This window comes from Lithobates pipiens, unplaced genomic scaffold (assembly GCF_037356315.1).
Source record: "Lithobates pipiens isolate NorthernLeopardFrog02 unplaced genomic scaffold, aLitPip1_a1.2 Scaffold_16, whole genome shotgun sequence".
NCBI lineage: Eukaryota > Metazoa > Chordata > Amphibia > Anura > Ranidae > Lithobates > Lithobates pipiens.
In genome coordinates, this window is record NW_027507748.1 from 77,077,151 (window position 1) to 77,105,037 (window position 27,887).

At 41.9% G+C, this 27,887-nt stretch overlaps 1 protein-coding gene across 5 annotated transcripts in view; it reads right to left on the reverse strand.

Annotated features, from left to right (window-relative positions):
• NCAM2 (neural cell adhesion molecule 2) overlaps positions 1-27,887 on the reverse strand; it is a 506,619-nt gene that overhangs the window by 131,511 nt on the left and 347,221 nt on the right. For all 5 annotated transcript variants that reach the window (XM_077480043.1, XM_077480044.1, XM_077480048.1 and 2 more), the window contains exons 9-10: positions 17,784-17,934; positions 14,286-14,473 (exon numbers count right to left, since the gene is read on the reverse strand). In XM_077480043.1, coding sequence (XP_077336169.1) covers positions 14,286-14,473; positions 17,784-17,934 — 339 coding nt within the window. The remainder of the gene's footprint in view (positions 1-14,285; positions 14,474-17,783; positions 17,935-27,887) is intronic.

Here is a 27,887-nt window from a genome sequence, read left to right on the forward strand (position 1 = left end):
ATGATATGTCATACTAGGTGACCTGGTGGAATATAATAAAAACTGTGTACCAGTAACAAGTATTTTACACCAGGTCAATCCCACCAAATATGTGCTAAGGTGATAAGTTTTCTCGCTAACATCTCCAACATGAATCCGTAATTGAATGTAGTATTCTGTGCAACATACTGTATATTATGATCTGCACCACCGAATTAGAAACTTAAAGCTCCTTTCCTGAGCCGAGGGAACCATTGTAAGTTTGAGCATAAAGGCTTAAGCAGATCAGAATTAGAGAGGGTGCAAAAATTATCCCTCTCCCAGTCCACCATATAGTATGGCCTCATGGAATAGAATTTCATGAGAAATAATCCATTAAGTAAAGAGATAACATGCCGGGAGAGCAATAGCATAATTGTTAAAAAGGTGTTAATGATTATGACAGAGAACCCAATCAGCTCTAGGGAGTGCAAAAATCATGTGATTGAAATTTTCTTAGCCAAAGTCCCCCCCACAAGGGCAGTAGACAAAACAACAGTTGTTAATGGTTTGGGATGTCCCAAGGTGAGGAAGTACTGGGAGTACTGGTGTCCCATACAAAGAAGATGGGATTCTGCATGCCTAGTATAGAAGACTTCATCCCAGACCTTAAGTAATGGTAGAAGACTGAAAGGAAAGATGATCTGCTGTGAGCAGTCCATGGGTCGCATCCAAGGAAGAAAATACAGTGGAAGAGAAGAGATCTTCTCCTCAAATGAACACCCTAAGCTTGTGAGCAACATTATGACAATCATATGTATCAAAAGTGGGAATTTGTAACATAGTTCCAAATGAGGAAGCCCAAGACCTCCCTAGGCTTTAAGCTTTATTAATGTATCATATATATGGTATAATTTTTAGTCATAGAAGTAGGGTCATGTACAAGTCATAAGTTATTTCAATAAATTGTAAGGGAGAATCTGCACTGAGAATGTTTTGCCAATATCCTATTTTAATTCTATAAAAAATTTAAAATGTATTGTGAAAAACAAATCTAAAACAAGTTTCTCTTCTTTTAGTTTTTCTTTTAGGGCAGTTAATTGTAAAACCTACATTTACATAAAAAAAAAGTGAGAAAAAAGTAAATATATTTCCATATCAGTTACTAATTTCTTAGATCCATTACTTTTCCACTCATTGTAATAGGCTAACAACATTGTTTGTTCTGCAGTATAATCACACGTTAGTGTTGTCACCCTGAGGAGTCTTAAAAATACATTTAGATTAAATTAATTTCAAGTAAATGACAAACCAATTAAAGCCCATTACCAGGTAACACATATTAGGCAGGTACATCTATCTTTTTTTTGATAAAAATGTTTAAACTGTGTGAGCACAATTAACAATGCTTTTTACTAACCCTTGTAAACTACAATGAAAAAAACAATGAGGGACAGGGGTAAAAGTAAAAATTGTTAATGATAGTCAGACTACATTATATATGATATATACAGTGGTGTGAAGAAGTGTTTGCCCCCTTCCTCATTTCCTGTTCCTTTGCATGTTTGTCACACTTAAGTGTTTCGGAACATCAAACCAATTTAAACAATAGTCAAGGACAACACAAGTAAACACAAAATGCAATTTGTAAATGAAGATGTTTATTATTAAAGGTGAAAAAAAATCCAAACCATCATGGCCCTGTGTGAAAAAGTGATTGCCCCCTAAACCTAATAACTGGTTGGGCCACCCTTAGCAGCAACAACTGCAACCAAGCGTTTGTGATAACGTGCAATGAGGCTTTTACAGCGTCCTGGAGGAATTTTGGCCCACTCATCTTTGCAGAATTGTCCTAATTCAGTTACATTAGAGGGTTTTCGAGCATGAACGGCCTTTTTAAGGTCATACCACAACATCTCAATAGGATTCAGGTCAGGACTTTGGCTAGGCCTTCAAAGTCTTCATTTTGTTTTTCTTCAGCCATTCGGTGGTGGACTTGCTGTTGTGTTTAGGATCATTGTCCTGCTGCAGAACCCAAGTTCGTTTCAGCTTGAGTACACGAACAGATGGTCGGACATTCTCCTTCAGGATCTCTTGGTAGACAGCAGAATTCATAGTTCCTTTTATCATGGCAAGTCTTCCAGGTCCTGAAGCAACAAAACAGCCCCAGACCATCACACTACCACCACCATATTTTACTGTTGGTATAATGTTCTTTTTATGAAATGCAGTGTTCCTTCTACGCCAGATATACTTGGACACACACCTTCCAAAGAGTTCCACTTTTGTCTCATCGGTCCACAGAATGTTGTCCCAAAAGTCTTGGGGATCATCAAGATGTGTGGAGAAATTGAGACGAGCTTTGATGTTCTTTTTGCTCAGCAGTGGTTTTCTCCTTGGAACTCTGCCATGCAGGCCATTTTTGCCCAGTCTTTTCCTGATGGTGGAGGCATGAACGCTGACCTTAACTGAGGCAAGTGAGGCCTGCAGTTCCTTGGACGTTGTTGTGGGGTCTTTTGTGACCTCTTGGATGAGTTGTCGCTGCGCTCTTGGGGTAATTTTGGGCGGCCGGCCACTCCTGGGAAGGTTCACCACTGTTCCATGTCTTCGCCATTTGTGGATAATGGCTCTCACTGTGGTTCTCTGGATTCCCAAAGCTTTGGAAATGGCTTTATAACCCTTTCCAGACTGATAGATCTCATTTACTTTCTTTCTCTATTGTTCCTGAATTTCTTTGGGTCTCGGCATGATGTGTAGCTTTTAAGGATCTTCTGGTGGACCTTACTGTGTCAAGCAGCTCCTATTTAAGTGATGCCTTGATTGTGAACAGGTGTGGCAATAATCAGGCCTGGGTGTGGCTAGAGAAATTGAACTCAGGTGTGGACAACCACAGTTATAGTATGTTTTAACAAGGGGGGCAATCACTTTTTCACACAGGGCCATGATGGTTTGGATTTTTTTCACCTTTAATAATAAAAACCTTCATTTACAAATTGCATTTTGTGTTTACTTGTGTTGTCCTTGACTATTGTTTAAATTGGTTTGATGTTCCGAAACACTTAAGTGTGACAAACATGCAAAGGAACAGAAAATGAGGAAGGGGGCAAACACTTTTTCACACCACTGTATATATATTTTTTTGTCCATAATTTCACTGAAACTCAATATATGCTGGCCTTCTAGTTAATAAGTAAAAGAAAGTTCAAATCAGCTGTTAAATCATTAACGTTCATTTAAGCTATTCAAGGCAACATGCTGTATCATAACTTACGATACAACATTTCACAATTGTTTTGTAAAAATAGTTTTAATTTTCTTTTCCATTCAACCTACCTTTTAGGCAGATTAAAGTATTTCTCAAACTCAGGGAACCAGTCATGGGAATTAATAAATGATGTTGAAGACATGGATGAGGAGTTTTGTAGTAGGGGTGGATGGAGAATGATGGGGAACTGAGAGACGAGTACCCCAACAAGTCCATCTGGTTGCTGATTGACAGTGCACAGCAGTGGGTGGATCCATAGCTGCTATTCAATTGAATAGCTTCTTTTGAATCCATCCACTGCCATGCACTGTCAATCAAAAAGTTGGCCCTGATGAAGAACTTTTTGTTTCCCATCAGGCTTCACCCACCAAGTGACACAAGCCATACCCCAGTTTGGGTAGTGATAACTCCAATGTCGGTGGCTCTTTGTTTACATTTTGCTTTCAGTTAGGGAATCTCCCAGCTGACAGCTGGAAGCAGCCGGGGGTTAGAACCCTGTGTGTGAAGCTGTTATACACCTGACAGGCTCCCAGCACAGACATGCCCCAGTCAGTTCAGAACTTCAAAATCTTAATTACTACCAGGTTTCTAATTTGTAAACTGCTAGTATTTCTTGTAGACTCTATTAATGCCACAGTGATAGGGCCTTAAATTGGGGGTAGGTAGAACTACCTGAATTTGTTGCCCGTGTGGACAATGTTACTGAAACAGGTGCAAATGCTTACCCAAATTGGTGCAAGTAGTCATAAAGGGAATTACCATGAGAAAGGTACTGGTAGGGGGGCATGGCCGGCAGCCAAGGTGATGAAAGCTTGAGTAGAGAGCTCTGGGAGAATCCAGTGCAATCCAGCAACTAGAAGCAATGCCAGACGGCATGGTGAGGTGATATCAGTCACTCAATTACCTCAGACCATCAATATGAGCAAAAGAAAACCAGAATGGGGCCCCACAAAGCTAACCGATTTCTTTGATACAGCCAGCACATGTAGGCCTCAAAATGGCACTGCGGCCTGCACATCACGGCGCGGCAGAAGCCACTGTGCTTCCTCCAAGGACATGTCACAATATCAGGCATCATCCCCGGGAAACAGCAACGGATCATCGTTGGGTGCATCCCCTGTGCAGAGTCCACAGAAAGCTTCACAGAAGCCTTCGTCAGAGCACAGAAATCCAGGTGAGCTGGGGGGACATGACATGACATATCTCAGGACAGTACCAGAGAGTTCATTAAGCAAATGCATGACTTCCCCACCCTGGATCAGCCATTAACTGATACTATTATGAAGGATATGTTAGTGACATTAAGGGGCTCATTACACGAGGATCTGATGGAATGCACCAACCAGCTTAAAGCAAAAGTTATAGCCCTAGGGGATAGAGTAAATCATACTGCAGAAGAAATAGGGGAGTTTGCTGCAGCTCATAATGAGCTAGTGGACGCATAACGGAGCAGAGGATGATTTAAAAACAAAATGGCAGATTTGGAAGACCGCTCAAAAAATAAATAATATAAAACTGAGAGGGGTGGCTGAATCTGTCTTGCCTGCATTTGTTCAGCAATTTATTTCTGCATTTATGCCAGGTACACCAGAAAGGGAGGTAATTGTAGATAGGGCCCATTGCCTGCCTAAACCAAAGCACCTCCTGGATAAAGTACCAAGGGATGTCATCGCACATATAATTTTTTTCATGTTAAAGAGGATAAAATACACCAGGAAGCACTCCCCTCTACCTGACCCATATACAGAAATATCTGTATACTCTGATATATCGCAACATGCATGCTCATAAAAACCTAGCCACACTAACCAAGCTTTTTCAAAACCACACAATATCATACACCTGGGGATTTCCAACAAAAATCATTATCACCAGGGAAGGTAAAACCTACGCTATCAATAATTTGGAAAATGGTCTGAAATTCACTAGATAGTAGAAACTACTCCCAGATGATGATAAAGGCAATATTCATTTCAATCGTTTTTTATTAATTTTCAAGAAAGTATACATGAAACATACATACAATAATGCTTTCCATCAAATACAAGTACATCCGACTGATAAACAGTAAGTATGGTATATGCAACATGAGGTTTACACGCAAAATCTTACAGGTATCATCAAAAGAGGAGAAACATCATAAGACAATTCTAGGCTGAACACAAGGTGCCTGTGCACACCCCGTGTCATGCCTCTGTTAATCCATGGCTTTAAGGGTCCTCCGCCACCGACCGCCCCAAGGGGGTCACACTGCAGCCGGAGGCCAAGGGCCCGCCCTACATCTCCTTAATCAAATTCAATTGAGTGTTTAAACATTTGAAAACAGCAGCAAATATAAACTCTAAATTGCTGAACCTAGACCCAAATTAGTTCTTAGGTAATATATAAGCTCCCTGGTCGGGTCTACATCTATGGATGCGTGTCAATACTAATGTGTAGAGTGACAAAGAAAATAGGAAAAGAAACAAGAGATAGAGGAAGAGGAGAAAAAGAGAGCAAAGAAGTGTAGGTGCTTAGGCCCCGCTTGTCATTTCCGCTATGATATTAAGATTAGTTCAAGTTATGTGGCGTTGCGTCTATTGCTATAATGTTTGTGCCAGTCTACCCATGGTCTCCAGATTTGGAATTTAGAATGGAGTCTATTTTGGGAAGCCAGGAACATAATTTCATACGTAACATGTAGGTTAATTGTCTCAATTACTTTCGCTACAATAGGAGGATCTGGGTTCGCCCATTTTCTTGTTATCTCTAATCGTGCGCCTAGCAGGACTTGAGACAGGATGTGTCTATGGGAGTGGGGGATTGTATCTATACCTAAAGACAAGAGTGCAAGACCCGGATCACACCTCCTTTGTGTTCCTAAGATGCCACCTAGAATTTTGAAAATTTCCCTCCAGTATTTTGTCAGTTTTGGGCAGGCCCACAGGATATGCAATAGGGATCCCCTTTGTCCGCATTGTCTCCAGCAAAGTGGGGACTTACCCGGGTCGAACCCAGCTAATCTTGTGGGTGTTAGGTACCACCTCAGCAAGATTTTCTGGTACAATTCCCATAGATTTACGCTTTTAGTGGCTCCATACACAGATGCTATGGCGGCCTGCCATTGTTCGATGGTCCAGTCTGCTTGTAAGTCTAATTCCCAAGTTCTCATGGAAGGGGATTTAAGAAAGACCTTCTTCTGGTGTAGAGAGCCATAGAATAGGGAAATACCTCGAATGGAAGTGTTTGGATTATGAAATTAATCATATATTTGCCAGAGTACAGTAGTGGACGTATCTCCAATAGACTGTAGTAAATGTGCAATTTGGGTATATGCATAGTGGTCCTTGGGCTGCAATGCGTACTCAATCTGGAGTGTTCGAAAAGTTTTAAGGGCAGGCCCAATTTTCAAATCATCTACTAAGGTGATTCCTTTAGTTACCCAATGTGCAACGTGTAAATTCGGGATTAGTACTTGTAAGCTCGTAATGGAGTGCTGTATGACCTTTACTGGGGCTGTAGTTAAGGAATCTTTAGTAAAGAGACTCCACATCTTCAATGTTGCCTTCATAGTGGGCGGCAAGTGTGGTGGGAAGCGTTGCATGAATCTGCTAGTCATAAGTAAGTCGCACAGCCTTCCATTAGGAGATTGGTGTGATTCCATGTCCCTCCAATGAGGAGTGTGGTTCCCTGGAAACCAATATTTTAGTTGAGCTAGAACTGCTGCGACGTAATAGTTCTGGATAACCACATGTCCCACTCCTCCAGCCAACCTGGCTTTAATTAATTTTTGGAAAGCACATCTAGCCTTTTTCCCCTGCCACAGGAATGCGTTCAGTCTAGCTTGTGCCGTGCGGAAAAAAAACGTTTGGCACTGGAATGGGCAGGGCCCTAAATAAGTAAATAAACTGAGGAAGCACTACCATTTTGAAGGCCGCTAATCGGCCGGACCACGTCATTTCCATCTTACTAATTGTCTGGAGCTTCAGGGGAAGTTCACTCAAAAATGGGGTATAATTAGCTTCGACCAGCCGTTCTGATTTATCAGTTAGGGTGACTCCAAGGTACTTGATTCCCCCGGTACTCCAGACATATAGAAATTGGGCCTTGAGTGCACTGCTAGTAGAATTATCAATACCCAATCCTAATACATAAGACTTATTATCGTTTACTTTATAGTAGGACACTCGTCCGAACAATTTCAAAGTAGCGTGCGTTGCTGCTAGAGAGGGGCCCACCTCCGTCATGACTACAACTACATCATCCGCAAACAAGCTGATAGAGTGTGTTTGATTACCTAGAGGGAAACCCTTGATATCCGGATGAGTTCTAATAGCAATGGCTAGGGGTTCCATCAGTAAATGAAATATTAGAGGTGACAGGGGGCACCCCTGCCTGGTACCATTCGAAATAGTAAATGGGATTGAGAGAATACCTGATGTATAAACTCTAGCTGAGGGTTCCGAGTACAGGGCCAAAATCATGGACAACGCCAGGCCAGAGAAACCAAAGGACTCCAGCACCCTAGTCATATATAGCCAGTGCACCTGATCGAAGGCCTTCTCCGCGTCCAAAGACAGGAGCAGAGAAGGCCTTCGCTGCACCTGTGCAAGGTGGATAACATAAATCATGCGGCGTGTGGCATCTGAGGTTTGTCTATGTTTGGTAAATCCGGTTTGATCTGGGTGTATAATTGTAGGTAGGATATCAATCAACCGTAAGGCTATTATTTTAGCATAAAGCTTAATGTCAGTATTCAATAACGATATAGGTCTGAAGTTTGCTGGAGAGGTGGGCTCCCTCCCCGGCTTTGGCAACGCAACAATCAAGGCCTCTAACATCTCCACAGGAAAGGAAGACGAGGCAGCAGCAGATTGGAAGACTTGAAGCAACAAAGGTGACAATGTAGATTTAAATACCTTATAATATTCCCCACTAAAACCGTCTGGGCCCGGTGATTTGTTTATCGGAAGTAACTCAATAGCCCTTTGCACTTCCTCTATAGTAAACGGGGTATTTAAATATTGGATGTGGTCTGGTGTCAATTTGGGTATGGGTAAGCCTGTCAGAAATTGTTTGATGGTCTCTGGTGTAGGTTGATTAGTTAGTGGGTCGTCCTTCAAGTTGTACAGTCTGCTATAATAACAGCTAAAAGTGTCAGCAATTTGTTGTGGGTGATAAAGCTTCTGATTGGTGGTAGGGTGTAAAACAAATTTAATTCTATGTTTATATCTATGCCCTTGAATAGTATGCGCTAGCAGTTTCCCGGCCTTATTACCAGTGGAGTAATACGTCATTTTAAGTCGTTTAGTTGCTCTTTCAAAATTTTCTAACAGATGTAGTCTAAGGTCAGATCTAAGTGAAGACAGTTTTTGGGAGTTGGTTTGGGAAAACTGAATTTTGTTTTGCGTTTCCAATTCTGTTATTTCTTTAAGTAGTGCGTTAAGTCTCTGCTGCCTCCTCTTCCGGACCCCCGCTCCCAGTTGAATAAATATACCCCTCATATATGCTTTTTGTGCATTCCATAAAACACATGGATCAGTCACCGATCCTACATTGTCGCTCAAAAAGTTCAATAAATGTGTGCTTATTTTTTCTTTCAAGTCTGGTTGTTGCAACAAAAAAGTATTCAACCTCCAGACCGGTGTCATGCCCGGATTGTAAGAGTCTGCCACGGACAGGGTTATCGGCGCATGATCCGACCACGTTATCGAGTTCACACCAGCCAAAGCTGTCTGCATAAGTAGCTGTTGGTCCACTAAAAAAAAGTTGATTCTGGTGTAAACTCCATGTGGCAGAGAGAAAAAGGTATAATCTCTTTCATTGGCGTGTAAACATCGCCAGGCGTCGTATAATCCCTGCCCGTGGACAGACTGTGATAAGGACGGTTGGGTTCTAGTAACAGCGGTGGTGGAATCCATCTGGGGAACCGGCGTAATATTAAAATCCCCACATAGAAGCAACCGACCTTGCTTACAAGAGTTAACCCTTTTCATCAACCTGTTAAAAAAGTGCACCTGTCTGCTATTAGGGGAATAGACATTCACTATAGTTTATATATTAGAATTCAATTCACAGATCAATATTAAGTATCTACCCAGAGAGTCTGATATTTGTTCAATTAATTTAAAAGCCACAGTGTCTCTAATAGCCACTAAAACTCCCTTGGTCTTCGTTTCCGCATTCGCAGTAAATATAAAGGGAAACCGTCTGTGCGTGCATTTGGGTGGTGCCTGCTTACAAAAATGAGTTTCTTGCGCACACACAATGTCACTGTTATACAGGGATGCCTCCCTCCATAGAGATGTATGCTTCACAGGGTGGTTCAGACCCTTGGTGTTAATTGATAGGATGTTAAGTGGCATATGTAAGTGTGAAATATTTTGAGTTTAGCCTGCTGGGTCTCACAATCATGACATTAATACTCACAGAATAAGGCACCCAGATAAGTAAAGGCAGTGTCGATGTGGCAAACAAGTCCTTTATGTACTGAAGAGGAAGGCTTCTCCACAGGGCGGAAAGATTCAAGAGTCAGGTCTGAACCACAGCAGCCAGGCACCATAGGTAGAAAAGAGAAAAATAGGAGAAAAGGTGAAAAGGGAAAAAACAAAAAGGAGAGCATAAAGGCAGCAAGTGCAAGTGCCCCAGGATGGTGCGGGACGTCTCCAAGTCGCTGCCGTCCATCCTTGGGGGAGGTGAATACCCCCTAAGCAGCACTAAGCCGAACCTGTGTCGGGAGGATGAGTTCAGTCCTGGTATGAAATCAGTCCTGGTCAGGGACTAAAAGTAGGGAAGCTATTTGGCCCACTTCAGTTGTGTGAAGTAGCATTTTTAGCGGTGACTCGCCTCCATTCCTGTGGTAAGCCATGCGGAGTGCTAGTAGTTAAAGCCTTCTCATCTCCATCCGGTAGTATGCCCCACTCTTTAAGTAAGTCGATCCCTTTTTCCAAAGACGTTATTGTAAAGGATTGATTATCTTTGGTAATAGAAAGCTTAGTGGGGTAACCCCAACGATACATGATCTTGTGGTTGCGTAGGATCTTAGTTACTGTGTTGAGGCTTTTCCTCTTCTGCAGAGTGTATTGCGATAAGTCGCTGAAAAATTGTAGTCAGTGATATTGTGGTGGGAGCGATTCCGGTTTCCTCATAATTAGCATCAGCTGCTCCTTTACATGGAAAAAGTGTAATCTCAGAAGAACATCCCTAGGCACTTGTTCCGACAGGTGAGCCGGTTTTGGCAGGCGGTGGATCCTGTCAATGGTGACGTCCAAGTCGCTGAGATCAGGGAGTAATGCTTTGAACATGTTGGCGGCATAGAGGGTGAGATCTGATTGTTGTACAGATTCAGGGATGCCTCTGATTTTAAGGTTATTTCTCCTAGACCTATCTTCCATGTCCGCCATCTTTGCTTTAACCCATTCCATATCCGTCTCTCGTTCATCGCGAGCTTCTACCAAATCATTGATAGTACCTGCGTATTCCTCCATTTTTGCTTCCACATGATCCACTCTAGTGCCCAACTCTTGTATATCTGTGTGGAATCTATGCATATGCTTAGCCACATCAGACTGTAATGTACTACGCAAGGATAATAACATGTCCTTTAAGACTGTGTCCAGCACAGGCTGGTTTTGTGTAGGGAATGTCTCGATTGGTTCAGGCAAGTCTCTGGTGTCCTCCCCTGAATCTGAGGCCTGGCTCACCGTCGGACTTAATCCGCCCTCATCCAGCCTGGGTTTAGCTTTAACAGGGCTGCGGGAGGATGGGGTTGAGGGGGAGGCGGATTTCTCCTCATCTAAATCTGTATTTATGACAAATGTACCTTTTTTCATCGGCTTGTGCTTAGATGCCGTCCTCCGCGGCGTGTAGGCCTCTGCGCCATCTTGCTCCACCTCTCTCCCGCTGAGCGGATAAAAATCCGTTAAGCGTTGTGGTTTGCGGTGCGGGCGGCGTCTCCCCGACATGGCGAACAATGCTGTGATGAGTCCCGCTGCTGTAGCAAGGCAGAGGGCCGCTGAGCTGAGTCGCTATTAGCCACTGCAGTCCCCTTTCGCTCTGAGCTCCGGGCTCACACGTCCATACAGCTCCGCAGTCAGGCCACGCCCGATAAAGGCAATATTGACTCTCCCACTCACAAGATCTCTTCTGAATGGCAGAAAGTAAAACCTGGATAATGTTATTCACTATTGCACGGCCAATCAAGGTGATCACCTCACCTTCACATTGAGCCAAATCTGGATAAATGGGCTGGATCTTCCGGAATAAAGACCCCCACTATACAGTAGTGAGATTCTTCACACAATGTGACAACTACACCTTCATGACTTTAATATGCAGCAATACCCAGCATTAATTCTACAAAGACACTATAACCATTAAGATGATTTCTCTTTCTCTTAATGCATATGGCCTGAGCAGTCCATAAAAAAGGAAAGCCATTTGGCAAGAGGCTAAACGACTTAAAGGGGACATACTTCGCACCCAAGAAACGCACTTCTCTCAGGAAAAACAACCTAAATGCTCAGACAAAGCATTCCCTCACATTTTCCACGCCTGCGCCAAACCAAAAAAATGAGATTCAATGATCGCATCGAACAAATCAGTCGCATTTCAGCCACATGCAGTAATCACTAACCCCAAAGGAAGATATAGCGTACTGGTTTGTGCGATAAATAAGGTGAAATATACCCTAGTGAATCTCTATGCCCCAAATATGGGCCAAGCAATATTTTTACGATCCCTATATAAGAAAATGACTAAGTATAAGGTGGGGTCTCTACTTATGTGTGGGGACTTCAACTGTGTAGTAGACAAAGCGATGGATTGCTCTTCCTCACAGAGCACACATACTGTAGATATGAAATACAATTCCTACTGAGATGGATGTGTATGATGCATGGGGGTGTGTAAATTCCTCAGAAAGGGATTATACCTACCTTTCAGTGCCTCACAAGTTTTTTGACTGACTTTGCCTTTCTTCAAAATAACCTGAAAGTGACTATACATGCTATTACTTGGTCGGATCACTCACTGGTGACTATCACTCTAAAGGAACAAAATTACTATAACCCTGCATATTTATGGAGGAATAATCTCTCTAGTCTAAGCTATTCCACAAGAATAGACTCTCACAACTACTTAAAGAGTATTTTGAAATTAATGATACTGATGATGTGAATATTATGTCATTATGATGTGCCCATAAGGCCTACAGCAGAGGTTTGTTGATTCAAACTGCAGCACAGGAAAAGAGGCAGAGGGCCAAAGTTATTATCGCACTCCTAGAGAAATGATATGCTTTAGAACTCCAAAACAAGCAAAATCCTACTCCTAATAACCATTCGGACCTTATTAACCACAGACACAAACTATGCCTAGCTCTACTGACAGAACACACAACCTCTTTAAAACGCTTCATAGCTAATTACTATGCTCACGGTAACAAAGCAGGAAAACTATTGGCCAACTACATATGTAGGGGGCTGGAATCTGGGGGCCCCCTTATTAGAGGGGGCTCCCGGATTCTGATAGGCCCTCCGCCTGCAGACCCCGACAACCAACAGTCAGGGTCCGCAGGGCCCCTCTTCCCCAAAGCACCCCCTACGTTGAGGGCATGGTATGGCTCAGGAGGGGAGAGCTCGCTCGTCCCCACCCCCTTTCCTGACCGGCCGGGCTGTGTGCTCATATAAGGGTCTGCTATGGACTTTGGGGGGACCCCATGCTGTTTTGTTCCGTAGGGGTTCCCCTTTAAATCCATACCAGGTGACGGGGCTAGCGAGGTGTCAATCTCGCCAATGGAGGCGGCGACATTCACTTCCTTCGCTAGTTCCGCCTACCTGAAAATGAAGGGACTTTACTTCATGTGTGGGCAAGTCCGTTCATTTCAAAAGTCCAGCAGACTCCCGCCATAGTCCTGCCGGAAAAGTACAATTGTGTGTGGCGCGTGTGTGCAGGTCCGCTCATTCGGAAAGTTTGGCGGACCTCCGCTGCAAACTCCGACAGGTTGTCCGCCGGACTAAGTTGTCCGCCAGATAGTCTGACCGTGTGTACGCGGCAATAGAAGTTTCTGGAAAGCAGTATTTTCTCTTATAGTGAAAGCCAGAGGTATTATCATCCCCCAAATGCCACAGATGGCTTTACTCGACATCGGCATTCACTTTACTTCCACAAAGTTTAGACCCCTAATTCCGCATTTTCTAAATTAACCATTACCTCCCAACATTTCTGAGGTAATACAATGAGTACAAACAAAACATGCCTATGAAAAATATTTCACTATAAAATCAAACAATTTACCTACATTTAATCTAGCCTGGAACACATGGGTGACACGCTACCCGGGCTGCTGGCTGAATGATTCTTGAAGAACAAATTGATCACTATATATATAATTGGTTAACCTTGGTAGCTTTTACTCATAGGGTATTCTTCATGGCTTATTATACTTATGGAATGTAACATTTTTGTTTTTGTTATATGTTAACCCAATACAGATATTTGAAAAGAGAAAGGTACTGGTAAGGTTGTATTGAATCCCCCTGAGTATTTATGCATTAGTAGTAAAATTAACTTTAAAGAAATGTTGTATAATTGTCATCTGGCATATCATTCATATATATTACTACACTATAATAACATGTAAAATGTTGACATATTTATATATTTAGCTAAAGAATACTTAACTATGATTTAAATATTTGAAAAATGGTTGCATTATTTGTTTGAAAAAGAGAACTAAAGCTTGGTATTGGCTTCCCATTTTAATTTAGTGCACAAAAAACTGATAAGGGGGTTCTCCAACAGATCTGCCCATATACAGTACAGTGTCTTTCACAACCTCCACACTTTTACCACAGTAAACTGCTTTTATGATAGAACCAGAAGGTGTGAATGTAAATATATATTTTCATTACTGAGCTGACTACAGATTGTTAATTATGCAGACCACTGCAAGATACTACCTGGTTAACCAAGAGACTGAGCACCTTTCATACATCTTTGATATCTGCATATGACCCCCCAAAAATCCATAACCCTAAAACCATAAAATATACTAGTAAAACTATGATCAGAAAGGGTTTACCTCTAGTAGTATTTTCTTCCCATCCCTGTATGTCTTTATATTTGTTATATTCCTTGCTGGTAACAAAATTTTGTCTCTACTCCAGAAAATTGATGACGACGGGTTAGAAATCACATCACAACTGATATTAATTGGATTGTTTTCCCAGGAGTAGTAGATGGTTTGATTTAAAATAAATTTAGGTGCATCTGTAGGAAAACAAATGGGATTCCTCATGAATATAAAAATAAATTATATTTGCTTCAGTACTTTTACTGTTCTTCGTTACAGTTGCAGAAATATTCATTACAGCATTGCATTACATCCATATTGTTTTTGTACCTCAGATATTAATTCACAGAAGTTCATGGTTCGGCAAAATACATATTGAGAAAATGGAAGTAGTTATAACAGTTGTAATATAGCAATTTTTATGTAATAGAATTCATGTTAATAATAATTTCTTAATAAAATAGTATATTTTATATATTTGTTTTTAATTTATTGACTAGGAATTAATTTCTGTTGCATTAGTAGTATTTATAGAAAAGCATAAAACTCACTGATTTGCGAGTATTCCAGGTTAGTAACATCAAATGCTCACAGATATACCAACAACTTAACTTGCTACATAACTTTCAAGATATCAGACATATGATCTTAGCTCACAGATGTAAACATTGTTTTATTATTATATTAATATATTTAATAATATTTATGTATATAATATGTTATATTAAGTTATATAAAAACAGTAAATATGTATTCTTCATAACATGTTGGGTTATCAGTGGGTCCCCTTAGGAATAGAGAATAGGTGGTGCCAGGCTTACAAGTAGGGTCATTTTGTTACTAACATTTTAAAGAGTTGATCACTAAGGTCGGGTTCCTTGTTATTACTAGAGAATATATGAATTTTATGCTAGTGACACATAAGCTGGTCTTACATAATTTTATCTAACTTCCATGAATTAGCTGAAATTTTAGCAATGGCTGGGTGTGCTGACAACACCCAGCTTGACAAACTTCAATTTAGAAATCTAAGGAGTCAGTCAGAAAACAGTCAGCCAAACAGTAAATACATCTAATAAACTACAGTCACTGTTTGGGTATTCTGACAGCAGTGAGTGCCAGCTGTCAAAACACAATAGCTGGAAAGCAGATGATTTATCCACACTGTTTAGTGTGTGGGCCAATCTATAGAATCTATGGGCTGAATGAGAAAACTCTTTATGTGAATAATTTACATTCTGTAAATTTCTTGACAACGCCAATTACAAATTTGGGGAACACATGAAATATCAACCAATTCCACTGCTTTTATACTGGCCCATGTGATGAGCAATACTACAATCAATTGGTAAATGATGATGGTAGCCAAGCAGTGGAATTTAGGGTATAGGACAGGGATATGCAATTAGCAGACCTCCAGCTGTTGCAGAACTACAAATCCCATGAGGCATAGCAAGACTCTGACAGCCACAAGCATGACACCCAAAGGCAGAGGCATGATGGGACTTGTAGTTTTGCAACAGCTGGAGGTCCACTAATTTCAGATCCCTGGTATAGGAGGTTGTTTCTATATGCTTGCAGTAAACCAGAATACACAAAAATGGTATTTAAAATGTTATGAATATTATAGTTTATGATTGTTTAATATGCTATTTTAATTGATTTGTATAGAATATAAAATATATACTGTTTCAATAACTTAGGTCATGGCTATATGAGTTATATGTCAGATTCCATGAAATCAAGAACTAAGCTGAGTTTTTGGTATGTCCATGGAATAAATAATAAAAATATATTTTTTATAGATAAAGTTAAAAAGAAATTTACTATATTCTCTCTAATAAACTTTATTGTGATAAAAAAAAAAAAAAAAAGAAAGATTTTCCCTTGTTACAAAATGGCTATTTTTATTTTAGTAAATCCCCATTGTAACTTTTTGCTGCAACCCCGGGAAAACAAAACAGATTGAAGGACTTCAGTGAATCCTCCAGGTGATTTATATTTATATGCATATTCGTATCTGTCAAAGCTGCTCTTGCTACAGTGATTGTCGTAGCTTGCATGTAATTTTGTAAATTGTTATAATATTACACTGTTGCAGCACCTGTCACTATAGATCACAAACACATTATGTTTTCTGATTGTGACAGGAGCTGCAGCAAAGCTAAACAGGTGAAATTGTATTAGGGAATCTTATTCTTCAGATCCTAATCGATCCTAATCGATCCATAATATTATTTTAATTTGTTCCTAAATATATTATATATCTCTTTTTATCTAGTTTTATTTTACCAGTTTTTCTGTGTGTATGCAAATGTGTTTATGTTTTCTCTAATTTTGCTGTGATTGGCAGTGTCCAAAAAGCTGTATTTTATATTTAGACCTCTTTTACACTGAAGGCATTTTTCAGGCGTAAAATAGTACCTGTAAAGCGCCTGAAAACTGCCTCCCATGCCACCCCAGTGTGAAGGTTCTGAGAGCTTTCACACGAGACGTGTGCTTGTAGGACGATAGAAAAGTCCTGCAAGCAGCATCTTTGATGTGGTTTTGGAGCGCTGTATACAGTGCTCCTAAACTGCCCCTCCCCATTGGAATGAATGGGCAGTGCTTCCAAAGCGCCTGGAAAGTGCTTCGGAAGCACCACAACACGGGTGCTTTCAACCCTTTCTTTAGCCAAAAAGTGCCTGTAAAACTACGGTAAAACACTGCTAAAATGAGTGGAACTTTACCGCCAACACATCTGCGGCTCAGTGTGAAAGCAGTCTTAAAGTAGCACTATCTTGTATTCTTCCATTTGTCAAACTTGGAAAAGTGTCTATTTTTATTTCCTTAAAATTCATATTGATTATTAAAATTGAATACCTCTAAAAGTATGCCTTGTTTGCCCCCCCACCATTTTGTCATGTTACAACCAAAAATGAATGTATTTTATTGGAATTGTATGTGATAGACCAACACAAAGTGGCATATATTTGTGGAAGGAAAATGATAAATATGTTTCACATTTTTTTACAAATAAATATGTGAAACATGGGTTGTGCATTTGTAATCAGCCCCCCTGAGTCAATACTTTGTAGAACCACCTTTCACTGCAATTACAGCTGCAAGTCCTTTTGAAAATATCTCTACCAGCTTGTCACATCTAGATCTACATTTTTGCACATTATTCTTTGCAAAATAGCTTAAGCTCTGTCAGATTGGATGGAGAGCATCTGTGAACAGAACTTTTCAAGTCTTGCCACAGATTCTCAATTGGATTTATCATTTTCCTTCCACTTCACAATTATGTGCCACTTTGTGTTGGTCTATCACATAAAATCCCCATAAAACACATTTCCATTTTTGGTTGTAACATGAAAAAATTTGGAAAATTTCAAGGGGTTTGAATACTTTTTCAAGGCACTGTAACAATTGCAGCTGGTGAACAGAAAGCTGAATAGAAAATCCACATCAAAATGCATAAATAAAGACATAAATAAAGACATAAAGGAACATCCATAAACTTACATTCAACGTTCAGATACATGCTTTTCTGATGACCACCAATTCTACTTGCTGCCTCACAGTCATATCTTCCAGCATCTGATAAAATCACATTTTTAATGCGCAAGGAGGATTTTCCATGGTGTCCTATACTTTCTATTCGTTCATCTTGGCTCTGTTAAAATATAAAGAAAGCACTGATTGTCCAAAATGCAAAAAAAAAATGCATATTCTTTTATCCATAAAAACAAGCATAGACTAACAAAACAACCTCAAATGTAATTAGCGAGTATACCTTCCCATACTGTTGACAATTGTTACCCCCTGATATCACTGCAGAGAAATTGAGGAAAATTCCTGTAATTTGCTCACTGACAGAAATAAAAAACAGACAGAAAATTGAACGCGTCTACACTTTATCCAAAACTGAAAAATTATGCTAGAATTAAATTTTAATGAAAAACAACATGGATATGTTTAACCACTTCCAGCCCAAAGACGTCGTATGATGTCCTGGACTTTCAGTGGGAATATCTGAATGATGGGTGCAGCTACCATCATCATTCAGATATCCTTGTTTTCAGCTGGTGATTCTGTGCACTATAAGAATGATCATAGCGACAGTTCCACGGCTTGATTGTTCTTACAGGCAACGGGAGTTGACATCCTCCTGCCACCATCCGGTGCTTCTCTGGGCTCTCCCGTGACATCGGGGACCCGGAGAAAGAATCAACTGCTGCCGGATGATGGGCATAGAGATTTCCGGTGAATAGATGGTTATCTCTATGACCATCAGAAACCCGGGCGCAATGTTATCACATCATGCCCAGGCTGCGGATATAAACAAAAAGCAGCGATCGCGGCTAGTAAGCATGAGATTGTGGATTTTTTTCCGATCTCATGCTTTCCAGCCTGGAGGAGAGACCCCACATCTCTCTATAAAGAGAACCGGTCAAGAATGATACCTACAGTATTACAAGGGATGTTTACATTCCTTGTAATAGGAATGAAAGTGAACAAAAAATGTTGTAAAAGAAAGTAAAAAAAAAAAAAAAAGTAAAATTATTTTTTTTTTATTTAAAAGCCCTGGCCTCTGGTAGCTCGCACTCAGAAGCGAACGCACGTGTTAGTCACGCCCACATATGTAAACCCCGTTCAAACCATGTGAGGTATTGCCATGTGCATTAGAGCACAAGCAACAATTCTAGCACTAGACCTCCTCTGTAAACATATAACCTGTAAAAATAATTCAAAGCGTCGTCTATGGAGATTACTGAAGTTTGGCGTCATTCCCTATGGGTGCACAATTTTAAAGCATGACATTTTGGGTATCAATTTACTTGGTTTAACATCAGCTTTCACATTATATAAAAAAATGGGATAACTTGTTTTGTTATTTTTTAAATCATGAAACTGTTTTTTTTCCCCAAAAAACAGGTTTGAAAATTGTTGCGCAAATATCATGCAAGATAAACAGTTGCAATGACCGCCATTTTATTCCCTAGGGTGTTTGCTAAAAAAAAAATATAATGTTTGGGGTTAAATCAAGAAAAAGACAATTAGCGCTCACATATATCAAACAAATAATTGCAAGCTGAACACCAAAAAGGGCAATACACAAAGACCTTAATAGCACACTAAATAATACAAAAGGTGCAGCTCAAAATGTAAAAAAATAAAAAAAATAAAAAAATATATTAAAAAAAGTCCACACGGATTAGTCAAATATGACAGCAGGAGAGCCTGTATAGAGAGGAGACACCACGTGGGAAGACAGCTATATTGCTTGTATGTGACCCTCCTTCCACTAGTAGGAATACATTCTTACCAGCTCTGATGGACCTCTGATATCTCAGATGGTCAAATGTGCGTATTTACACTCAGGGTGTGCAGGGGCCTTATTGCTTAGTTACCAGGCAAATTTCCCAGGTCGCTTGGTCAGGTGCAGCCAACTCCAAATACAAGCCCAGCAACTTCACTCCAGGTATAGATGGGCAGATGTAGGTACACAACCTGGATTTTTTCTGTGTACCTACATCTGCCCATTCTCCTGCTGTCATATTTGACTAATCTGTGTGGACTTTTTTTATATCTTTTTTTATAATTTTTTTTTTTTTTTTTTTACATTTTGTGCTGCACCTTTTGTATTATTTAGAATGCTTGGGGTTATACTGAACTGATGATAACAACATAAGGAGAAAACATGGAGAGTGCATTTAACCATCAACTATATGATACTTTTATAAATATACTTTCCATAGTTTTGCTTTGCTTGTACCCATCCCCTGGCACCTATCCCCAAAGTCGTATACCTATTTTTGCATGCTACTGCCAGATACACACTGTGCAGACCACAATAGATGGTCTCTCCATGGGAATGAATAGAATAGTTGGGCATTTGCAGAAAAAGCAAGGGACCAGCTGGGAGAGTTTGCAGTGGCAGCTACGTGACTGTCTATTGGCAATATCGCATGGATCTGAGGATATTGTGATCGGATGAGTAGAAGACTTGGGGGGGGGGGGGTGCTGGGAGCTTGGTAACTTAAATAATATATAATATTTATATGTAAGCATTGTGATCCTTTAAGAGCTATAAAGCTTTTTTTTGTTGTTTTATTTTTAATTCCTTACCCTCCCTTTACTCCTCTCCCATATTCATACTACAAGAAACACCTACTCCTAAGTGCTAAGGTTTTCATTTGGGAGAGCCCATGAACCTCACGCCCAGTACTGCTCTTTATCAGTTTGTAAAATGTCTTTAGCGACAGGTCAAGTGCAAATGACACAAACAACTGAATGAGTCGTAGGAGTGTTTTATTCACTCCATCCTTCTCATCCTGCGTGCTCAACTTAGTTCAATACACTCAAATTAAGTATCTTCTGTAGGATTATATTTTTAGACAACCCATAATGATTTGGGACACCAATGACATGGCTGCAGCTTGTACTATATGTTTTTTGCAAAAATAATTATACATCAATAGTAAAAACATTAAAAAAACATCATAATAATAAATATGGTTTAACAATTAACACTGGAATATACAAAATATGATAAAAATGTACTGAATAATATCAAGATAAATTACTGCAACCTTAAATAAGTAATTGGGAATTTATTAACAAATCTAAATCTATAGAAACCTGTATGAATAAATGATAGATTGAATATGTTTTGAATAGCAATCTATGGATGTGGTTTATTAAATACCTGTGATACAATTCATTCTGACTGATGGCTGTTCTGCATGCCCAGAATTGACATCCTCATTCTAAGTGAATAAACAATCATAGCTAATTTGAAATGAAATAGCTGGAAGGGAAGGAATGCTGGCACAGTTTTCAATTATAATATAGAACCAAACTTTTTCATTTCCAAAAATCTTACTGTGTATAATTCTAACGCTGCATTTAAAAAAAAAAATGTACAAACCTATTGGAACCGATATAGATACATCTGTTAAAATAAGCTCAATTATCTAGTTAAATATGTTTTCTATACTGATACCAAAATCCAAATGCGTAATTTGCTTCTCTTATTATTTTGCTATGCTACATAGAATAGTACTGACTTATTTAACAACAGCAATGTGCAGTTATAACTCATCAGATATTTCCACAGATCTAACATGAGTAAAATGTGATTGGCCACTTAGGTCACCACCTTACATATTATCGTTTACTCCTTATTGGTAAAGCCTATGTGTTTAGAAGACTGCTCTATGTTTTGAATGCAGGTAATTATTTTTTTAAAGGCACCATTCAAACTGAGTGTTTATCTGCTTTAAGGTGCAATGGCTTTAGCTACATTTAGAAAAAACTGAATTATGTGTGTCCAGGCTCTTATTAGAAACTGTGAATATTGCTATACACAGTGAGATATTGAGCTACCTATTTTTAGTAGAAGTTCAGCAATATTTCAGTATCCATAGGTTTACTCAAGGGCTAAAGGTAAAGGGTTTCCTTGTATGATCTGATTTTGCTGTTTCTTGCTTTTAGTGATGTTCGCTGCTAGGTTACCATTGCTGCTTCTAACAAGCAAAAAAGCAACTTTTCCTAAAGCTGTGCTTTTCCTGTCTTTTTTTGCCTTTCCTGCTGAAACTCTTTATCATATTTGTGGACTAAACACAAAAGAAAAGGAAGTAGGCAGGGCAAGACCAAGCACAATAGAATCTATCTCAGAGGAGACATATCATCATGAGTAGGGATGAGCTTTGTGTTCGAGTCGAACATACGTTCGACTCGAACATCGGCTGTTCGCCCCCGTTCGGCGAATTCCGAATGTTATGGGCCGTTCGCGCCAAATTCGTGTGGCGCTCACGGCCCACAATGCACTGCGTCATCGCAGTGCATTGCTGGCTCATGATTGGCCAAGCATGCACTGTGACCCCACATGCTTGGCCAATCACAGCGCCAGCAGCGAGGAGAGCCATGATTGCCCACAGGCAGGATGCCTGTGGCCAATCATAGCTCAGGCTGTGTAGTACACGCCCCACACTATATAAGGCCGCCAGCGCGGCGGCCTTGTGTAGTGTGTTGGCGTCTGAAGCAGTTAGTGGGTGTTCTGTGTACCTTCAACACAGTATACACCGATCGTTATCGGCCGATTTTTGATCTTGCTCTTCTGTAGTGGTTGTTGTCTGCGTGCCCTGACCGCAGTATACACCGCTATATTCACCTCACCAATATAGCTAGTGATCTATCTTTTATAATAGAGCTTGCAGTCAGAAGTGTTAGGAGCTTGTGCGTGCTGTCTGCGTGCTCTGTACCCAGTACACACCGCTATATCCACCTACATAGCTCTTCTCTATTTGAGCCATCTGCCATCTGCAGGAGTTATTGGAAGTTGTGTGTGCCTCCAGCACAGCACAGTATACATCTGTATATACCCCTTTATCTCTGGTGTTCTATAATAAAGGCATCTGCAGGAGTTAGTGGGTGTTTTGTGCCTCCAGCACAATATACACCTGTATCTACCCTTTATTGCTGTTCTCTAATAGAGCCATCTGCAGGGCTTAGTGGGTGTTGTGTGACTCCATTACAGTATACCCCTTTATCTCTGGTGTTCTATAATAAAGGCATCTGCAGGAGTTAGTGGGTGTTGTGTGCCTCCAGCACAATATACCCCTTTATCTCTGGTGTTCTATAATAAAGGCATCTGCAGGAGTTAGTGGGTGTTGTGTGCCTCCAGCACAATATACACCTGTATCTACCCTTTATTGCTGTGGTAATTGATAAGGCAGTGAAACTGATCAAATCACCTGTGAAAAATAATGGAAAACCTGAAAACATGACCTGTTGGGGGGCCCTGAGGACTGGATTTGAGAAACACTGGCTTAGTGGGTGTTGTGTGCCTCCAGTACAGTATACCCCTTTATCTCTGGTGTTCTATAATAAAGGCATCTGCAGGAGTTAGTGGGTGTTGTGTGCCTCCAGCACAATATACACTACCCAACTGCTGTTTTACCCAACTCCCTTCAGGCCATTACCATGTCTGGAAGGCCAGCAAGGAGAGGCAGACAGGTGCAAGCCGATAAAAGAGGGCAAGCAGGCTCTGTGTCTAGAGACAACAGTGCTGGTCGTGGACGCGGTGCATTGTCATCAGCACGTGGCCATGGGACACGCTTGTCCTTCTTTTCGGCAGCTGGACATGTTGAACCGCAACATGCCAACGACTTGGTAAAGTGGATGACCAAGCCCTCTTCATCCTCCTCATCCTCTCTCACCCAGTCTCAGGGTACTAGCAAAGCCGCTGCCAATGCATCGTCTTCCCTCGTCTCAATGTCATCATCAGTGACTCCTTCCCTAGACCCACCACGTCCTCCTGAGGAGTCTCCTGAACTCTTTGAGCACAGTGTTGGGTACATGCTCCAGGAGGATGCCCAGTGTTTTGTAGGCTCTGATGATGACACTCAGCTAGAGGAAGGCAGTAGCATGAATGCAGAGAGAGTTCACTCCCAGCCATCCACATGCCCAGCAGTTGAATGCTAGCTTGGCTAAATTGCTAGCACTTCAACTGCTGTCTTTTCAGTTGGTAGACTCGGCCCCCTTCTGTGAGTTTGTACAATGTGCGGTTCCTCAGTGGCAGGTCCCCAAACGCCACTTTTTCTCACGGAAGGCGATTCCGACTCTCTACCAGCATGTGGAAGGCAATGTCCTTGCCTCGCTGGACAGGGCGGTCAGTGGTAAGGTGCATATTACCGCTGACTCATGGTCCAGCAGGCATGGACAGGGACGTTACCTGTCTTTCACGGCCCATTGGGTCACTCTTCTGGCAGCTGGGAAGGATGCAGGACAAGGTGCAGTAGTGTTGGAGGTTGTTCCGCCACCACGCCTCCAAAATGCTACTATTGGTTGTGACAAAGCTCTCTCCTCCACCCCCTCCTCTTCTTCTTCCTCCATGGCCTCTTCCAGTGCTCTGTCCTCAGAAGGCAGAAGGCTCCGTAGGCATTCCAGGGGCTACGCAAGTACGCAGGCAAAACGATGCCATGCCGTGCTTGCGCTGGTTTGTTTGGGGGACAGGAGCCACACTGGGGCGGATGTTTTGTCAGCTCTGCAGGGGCAGGCCGACAGGTGGTTGACGCCACGCCAGCTTAAGCCAGGAATGGTGGTTTGCGACAATGGCACCAACCTCCTCTCCGCCCTCCGACAGGGACAACTGACCCATGTGCCCTGTGTACCTCACGTCCTTCACCTGGTAGTGTAGCGGTTCTTGGCAGGTACCCCGGCTTACAGGATGTCCTGAAGCAGGCCAGGAAAGTCTGTGTGCATTTCCGCTAATCATTTAATGCCTGTGCTCAGCTGGCTGAGCTCCAACAGGAGTTGAACCTGCCCAAGAACCACCTTATATGTGACATGCCCACCAGGTGGAACTCAACGTTGGCCATGCTGCAGCGGCTGCACACGCAGCAGAGGGCCATCAATGAGTACCTGTGCGACTACGGCACCAGGACAGGGTCAGGGGAGCTCGGATTTTTCTCACCACGCCAGTGGGGCATGATCAGGGATGCATGCACTGTCCTGTCACCGTTTCAAGAGGCCACAAGGATGGTGAGCAGTGACAGTGCATGCATCAGTGACACTGTACCTCTTGTCCACCTCTTGGAGCAAACGCTGCGTGGAATAATGGACAGGGCACTTGAGGCAGAACAGAGGCAGGAAGAGGAGGACTTCCTTGCCTCTCAAGGCCCCCTTTATCCAGTGTTCCTGCTGTGCCTCCCATCACACAGGAAGAGGATGAGGAGGAGGAAGAGGAGGAGGAGGATGATTGTGTCAGCATGGAGGTGGAGGCTGGCACTCAACATCAGCAGCAGCAGCAGCAGCAGCAGTCTTGTAGGGATGATTTACAGTCTCAAGAAACACGTGGACTTGTACGTGGCTGGGAGGAGGTAGCTGCTGATCATGTTGCCCTTAGTGACCCAGAGGACTCCGGACCGAATGCCTCAGCTAACCTACGCTGCATGGCCTCCCTGATCCTGCAAAGCCTGCGGAAGGATCCTCGTATTGTTCGGATCACTTTACTCATTACTTTATTCATTACTGGCTGGCCACTCTCCTTGATCCACGGTACAAGGGTAAGGTTGCTGACCTTATCTTGTCATCGCAGAGGGAGCAGAGGATGAGACATCTCCGGGAGGCCTTGCAGAAAGGTCTGTGCAACGCGTTCCCAGAGACTGGGAGGTTACAAACTCCTGGTCCTGGACAACGTGTTGCTGAGGCATCGGTCAGAAGGAGCGGTGGAGAAGGTGGCCGTCTGACTGATGCTTTCAGACAATTTTTTAGTCCGCAGCCCCAAGGTATGATCGGTTCCAGCAACCATCGCCAGCGTCTGATTTACATGGTGCAGGAATACCTAGGGGCAAGGTCAGACTTGGACACCTTTCCCACCGAAAATCCTCTGGCTTACTGGGTCTTGAGGATGGATCACTGGCCAGAGCTTGCACAGTATGCAATTGAGCTACTGGCCTGTCCTGCATCCAGCGTTCTTTCGGAACGCACCTTCAGTGCTGCTGGTGGCTTTGTTACCGATCACAGGGTGCGCCTGTCCACTGAATCAGTTGATCGACTGACCTTCATCAAGATGAATCAGTCTTGGATCACCCACAGCTACCAAGCACCTGAAGCTGATGTAACTGAATAATTTTTTTTGAAATATCACATCCCTTCAAGACTGCCTATGCTGATGCTGAGTGACTGTCCTGTTATGTTGATTGTCTATCCTCTTCCTCCTCTGCTGATATGTTGGAAGAACATTTCTGGTTCTGGGTGATGCCATCAGCCCAATTTTTCTGCCCCTGTTTAACAGGGGCGTTTAATTAAAATTTTTGATGCAATGCTTTGCAGCAGGGCTAATTCCTGCAATAAAAATAGAGTATATGGGAGAGGTTGCAGTGTCGTGGCACCAGCACCAGTGCCTAAGGCCCAATTTTTCTGCCCCTGTTTAACAGGGGCGTTTAATTAAAATTTTTGATGCAATGCTTTGCAGCAGGGCTAACTCCTGCAATAAAACAAGAGTATATGGGAGAGGTTGCAGTGTGGTGGCACCAGCACCAGTGCCTAAGGCCCAATTTTTCTGCCCCTGTTTAACAGGGGCGTTTAATTACAATTTTTGATGCAATGCTTTGCAGCAGGGCTAATTCCTGCAATAAAACTAGAGTATATGGGAGAGGTTGCAGTGTGGTGGCACCATCACCAGTGCCTAAGGCCCAATTTTTCTGCCCCTGTTTAACAGGGACATGTAATTACAATTCTTGATATAATACTTCACAGGAGGGCCCGTTCCTGTGCCCACCCAGAGTAACTGTGAGGACTTATAGTGTTGTGGTACCAGCACCACAACCACCAAAGGTCAATTTTTCTACCACTGTTCAACAATGGCATGTAATTACAATTCTCGATATAATCGTTCACAGCAGGGCGCTCCAGCGCCCACCAAGAGTCACTTTGAGGGCTTACAATGCTGTGGCAAAACCAACACCTTGTTCCGCCATTTCTGCAGAGCCTATAGGGCAGGCCCCTACTTTCAAACATCCAACTTACAAACATCTCCTACTTGCAAAGGAGAAGGAGGAAGGAGACAACAGCAAGTGAGATGAAAAAAGATGTACGACAAAACAAATTATACAGGGGTGATAACCCTTCCATATGTTTTCCAAAAAGCTTAAAAATAGTTTTTTTGAGTGGAGCTACACTTTAAAAATGTACCAGTTGAAAATTACAAACAGATTCAACTTAACACAACAAACCTACACAGTCCATGTCTTGTTTGCATCGCCAGTATACTGCTGTTCTGAGTATATAGGGCCTGGGGGCCACACGCATTTCCTTTTTTTAATATGGGTACTGGGTTCCCCTTAATATGCGTACAAGACCCAAAGGGGCTGGTAATGGGCAGGGAGGGCTACCCATGCCATTTTTCTCAATAATTTTCAACCATATTGCAGGAACCAGATATAACATTAAAACCGCAAGCAGTTTTAAATGATGTTGTTTCCGTTTAATGTCATTTTGTGCAGGGACTGTTCTAAACACGGGAAACACGTGGCACTTCACAGGCATACTACAGACACCCCCCAGGCATCATATTTAAAGGAATATTTCACTTTTTTTTTCACTTTAATCGTCATTAAAATCAGTGCTCCCGCCAAAACGGCCATTTTTAAAAACATTTTAGGCATTGACCCATGTCCCCTGGGGCAGGAGCCAGGTCCCCAAACCCTTTTTAGGACAGTATCTTGCATATTAGCCGTTAAAATTAGCACTTTAAATTTCGAACGTTCGAGTCCCATAGACTTCAATGGGGTTCTAAAGTTCGTTCGAATTTGGGGTTTGTTCGAAAATTCTGGTGCGAACCGAACCGGGGGGTGTTCGGCTCATCCCTAATCATGAGCAATAAGTAGAACAAATTGAAGGAACAAGGAAGCCCATTAAAACCATAAAATTACTTTCATTTATGGAATTACACCACAGATTTCCTTTAACTTACTTTTTAGCACTTAGCCCTTGTACACACGATCGGAGATTCCGATGGAATGTGTCCGATCGGAGCGTTTTGTCGGATATTCCGACTGTGTGTGGTCTGCATCTGACTGTTTCCGTCGGAATATCCGTCGGACCAAATTTTCCAAC